Source organism: Terrapene carolina, unplaced genomic scaffold, assembly GCF_002925995.2.
Source record: "Terrapene carolina triunguis isolate 2854851 unplaced genomic scaffold, T_m_triunguis-2.0 Scaffold32145, whole genome shotgun sequence".
Classification (NCBI taxonomy): domain Eukaryota; kingdom Metazoa; phylum Chordata; order Testudines; family Emydidae; genus Terrapene; species Terrapene triunguis.
The window spans coordinates 3,042-7,127 of NW_020696496.1; the positions used below are offsets into that span (position 1 = coordinate 3,042).

Consider the following 4,086-nt stretch of genomic DNA (forward strand, 5'->3'; position numbering starts at 1 on the left):
TGAGGCTCCTCCTACCCCGGTGCCCAATTAGTGACTCTGGCCCTGTCCCTTTAAGGCTCCAGCGCCGGGCCAGCGAGGGGGAAGCTTTGGCTAGAACTGAACTCTCCGAGTTAGCGGGGAGCCGGGGGAGCCCCGGAGCTGGGAGCTGGGAGCCGGGCGCGCCGGGCCCCGCGCTGCCTCGCTCCAAGGCCCCCGCCGGGGGCACTCGGGGAGGTGTGAGTGTTGGCAGCAGCAGGCGCGGGGGCGGAGGCTGGGAGCCCGGGAGCGCAGTCTCCTAGGGGGGACCCGGCCCCATGGCTCGGGGGGGCTGCTGAGCCCCTGCCCGGCGAAGGACGCGGAGCCAGGAGCCCGGGGGCGGGCGGGGGCACCCCTCTTTTGGGGCCATGACCTCCGCCAAGGAAGGGAAGGCGGCGGGCCCCCTCTTGTGCCCCGCCGGCCAGGAGAGGCGGAGGAGCCCGCTGGACCAGCTGCCGCCCCCAGCCAACTCCAACAAGCCGCTGACCCCGTTCAGCATCGAGGACATCCTGAGCAAGCCGTCGGTGCGGAAAGCGGCCACCGGGCCCTGCGCCCCCTCGCCCCGGCTGCTGGACAGAGCGGCCGGCTCCGGAGCTCCCCGGAACGGCGTGCCCGCCCCGTCCTCCCCGCTCTGCGCCCTGGAGGAGCTGGCCAGCAAAACTTTCCAGGGGCTGGAGGTGAACGTGCTGCAGGCTGCGGAAGGTACCGGGGCGCGGCCGGGGCGGGACGGTGGCCCGGGCAAAGCAGGGCCAGGGCAGCCTCCCCCGGGGCTCCGGGCCTTGCCCGCTCCCCAGCCGGGCCTTGCCGACCCTGGCTGCCGGGCGGGGAGCACCGCGGTGACCCGGCCGGCCTCTGGGAGATGGGAAGGGGAGGTGGCCCCGAACTGCGCCGGGCTCTTTCCGGGACCCTGGCGGCCCCGCGGCTTCCCCCGCCCGGGGCCCTGGACGCTTCGGTCCCGGAGAAAGCGAAAGCGCCCGCGGCAGGGGAGTCCCCGCAGCAGCCGGTGAGGGTGAAGCCGGGCGGGGCTGGGGCTGCAGCCAGAGCGACCGGGGAACGAAATGGAGCCCGGGGCAAGAGACCCCCGCGCCGGGGAAAGTCCCGGGGCCTACGAGCTGCGAGCAGCGACGGGGCTGAGTGTTCAAGTTCCTTAGCGCGGTGGGTCTCCGCTCCGCCGGGGACCGGGGTTCGTTACCCCGCGGTGCCCAGGGGGCTGCCAGGGGACAGCAACTCTCCAGAGCTTGGCCTAGTTTACAAGTAAAGCACCAGCGAAGTCAGAACAAACTGACATTTCCTAGAGACACGGGCTTGTTTACCCCGAAATGCGAGCGCCCTATGTAGAGTGGAACGGATCCCGTTGTGGTAACAATGGGGCGGGCGGCCATTGTGCAGGACCGGGGCGCCGGACACTCCTGGGCCGTTGTGTCTGGATTTGGAATTCGGGGCGCCCCAGACCAATCAGACTCCGGCCGGGAGAGGTTGCGAGCCGCTGCCTTAGCTTGTGCCGGGGCTTGTCCGCGTGGAAGACTCATTCCCCATTTCCTAGACAGACAGACAGACACCCGGCTAACTACCCAGACTGACCCAGACACACGGAGCCCCGCGATGTCTGTGCAGCTGCCGAGCGCTTCTCCGCGGGGCTGTAGCCTCCCACCGCGAAGGAGCGAGCGGCAGGTTCCCGTTTCGCTTGACACAGACATTGTTACAATTATTGGGGCGGTTAAATAAATCCTCCGCGTGTCGCCGGGACAAAGTTTTGCTCCGCAGCCCGCGGCAGAACGCAGAAATTGACATGACGGCGCGTTGGAATCCGCTCTCCGGGCGGCGCGGCGCGAAATGCGGGCTCTGAATTTGCGGCCAGAGCCCCGCGCATTACGGGCGATTTTCGTTTTTCTGAGACACACGCACAACTCTCCCGACACGCCGGGTATATTCCGAACAGAGACCGGCGTGTCTGGCGGGTACGAACAGCCGGCGATGCGCCGCCCGGGCGCCGTAGCTAATAGCCCGCGGGGCGCGTGAAATCGAGTTTATTTCGGACTTTCTCCCGGGCACACCCAGTTCACGCGAGTCCCGGGAAATGTGTGATTCGACACAACTCGCGGAGTGCACTCAAACCACGCGATCCACTGGCAGACACCGGCCGCCGGGTGTCTAAAATCGTTTCTCTCGCCCGACACCTCACGCTCGTACGAACGCACTGAGTTCTGGTGCGTTTTACCGTTTGCGGATTTACAGGCGCAGGGCTGTGTATTGACTGTCTCGGAGCGCGCACGTTTCGGGCGATAAATGTCCCTGCGCGCCTCTCCGAAAGTTCAAACCTAGACTGGAAGGAGCCCGACCTTTTCAGACACTCCGGCCCCGCACGTCGGGCTCCGTTCGCACGTCCCAGTGTGTCTGTGTCGGCCAAGCCCTGGCGCAGCATCGGGACAGAGAGAAAAGAACCGATAGTCGCTATTCTGCACACACGCGTCTAAACTCGTTACCGAGGCCAGGGGCCGACGTGCGCCGCGCTGTCCGGTCCTGGCTCGGGGACTCTCCAGCATAGAGCCGCCGCTGCGGCCTCGTCGGGGAGCTTTTAGCCCCTAAGGAAACGCACAATCGTTTCCAAAACGGAAGACAGACGCTGCCCTGTGCGGGCTGTTTTAACCCGGGCTGGGTCTGTAATGCGGGAGATTGTCCGTGCAGGGTCGGTGAATGCACCCACGGCGCGTAACAAACGCGGCCATCGCTGTGTGTCAACGCACAACTCGAGTTTCGCCGCCGGCCCCTGGGCCGTGCCTGGCTCCCTCGCCCTGGCTCCGGCCGGGTAACCGGGTGGCGGGCGGGGAAACGAACCCGCACGCAGGCGAGAATTTCACAGCGGGGAAGCTGCCCGGCCGGCAGGGTCCGTGTCAGACTGGGCCGGGCCGGGAGATTTCGGGTCACTCCAGTGTCTTCGCCTAGTTTGTCTCCAGTTGTCCGCGGCCCCTCGCCGCCGGCCCGGCCTCAGCCCGAAGGACAAGCCGCGGGTTGTCTGCAGGGCCCGATCCGCCGCTGCTGCCGGCTGCCCCAGCCCCAGGGAAGTCCCGGGAGCCGGGACAAGTCACCGCAGCCGGCTCTGCCCGGGACAGGAGAACGGAGCCGCTCCCCGGGACAGGCCTCGGGGCTGCAGGAGAGAAGGGCCGAAGCGCTGCGTCCCCCGCAAACGGGCAGAGGGAGGCCGGGGGTGCGAGCCCCCAGCGCCAGCGGGGCCCTGCCCCGGCTGAGTTCTTTGTTCCCCACAGAGCTGGGGGGGGGATTTCCTCCCCCCACCCCCCAGCCGAAACGAGCCCGGGCTGTGAGGGGCCTTATCTCGGGCCGAGGGGCCCCGGGCAGCGTGCGGGGGGCTCGCAGGCCGCGCCACAGGGAGCCGGACCCGCGTCCCCATGGCCGGGGGGTGCCGAGGAAAAGGCCCCGGCCGGGGGCGGTGCAGGGACGGTGCCCCCGGCCAGCAGCCGCCCTGACCGCCTCTCCCTCTCCCCCGCAGGTCGCGACCCGCTGGGCGCCTTCGGGCCGCGGCCGGCCTCCAAGAAGCGGCGGAAGTCGCGCACGGCCTTCACCAACCACCAGCTCTACGAGCTGGAGAAGCGCTTCCTCTTCCAGAAGTACCTGGCGCCGGCCGACCGCGACCACCTGGCGCAGCAGCTGGGCCTGAGCAACGCGCAGGTCATCACCTGGTTCCAGAACCGCCGCGCCAAGCTCAAGCGCGACCTGGAGGAGATGAAGGCCGACGTGGAGTCGCTCAAGAAGCTGCCGCCGGCCGCCCTGGAGAGCCTGGCGGGCATGGCCGAGCTCGGCGAGCCCCCGGGCCCCGAGCCCTGCTCCGAGGAGGAGATCGAGGTGGACGACTAGGGGCAGGGGCCAGCGCCCGGGGCCGCGGCCGAGACCCCCCAGGCAGCCGGCTTGGGGGGCGGGGCCGGGCCCCCGTCTGCGCCCCTCTGAACTGAGAGCCTGGGACTTACCAAATACACCTCACTGAGGGGGGAGCCCCCCTGCCCACCCCCAGGCGCGGGTACCCTCCCCCCAGCCTCCCCCTCCCCCCCGCCTTCCTCC

General features: G+C 69.1%; 1 protein-coding gene across 1 annotated transcript; it reads left to right on the top strand.

Annotated features, from left to right (window-relative positions):
* The first annotated feature begins 266 nt into the window (after positions 1-266).
* On the top strand, positions 267-3,968 carry LOC112125746 (transcription factor LBX1-like). Its single transcript, XM_024224134.3, has 2 exons — positions 267-717; positions 3,521-3,968. Exons 1-2 carry the CDS (start codon positions 384-386, stop codon positions 3,883-3,885), a joined length of 699 nt encoding a protein of 232 aa, XP_024079902.1. The 5' UTR covers positions 267-383; the 3' UTR covers positions 3,886-3,968.
* The last annotated feature ends 118 nt before the right edge of the window (positions 3,969-4,086 follow it).

Coding starts and splice junctions, on each gene's coding strand:
- LOC112125746 (XM_024224134.3), top strand. CDS start 384: ATGACCTCCGCCAAGGAAGGGAAGGCGGCGGGCCCCCTCTTGTGCCCC. Junction 718..3,520: donor CGTGCTGCAGGCTGCGGAAG/GTACCGGGGCGC, acceptor TCTCCCCCGCAG/GTCGCGACCCGCTGGGCGCC.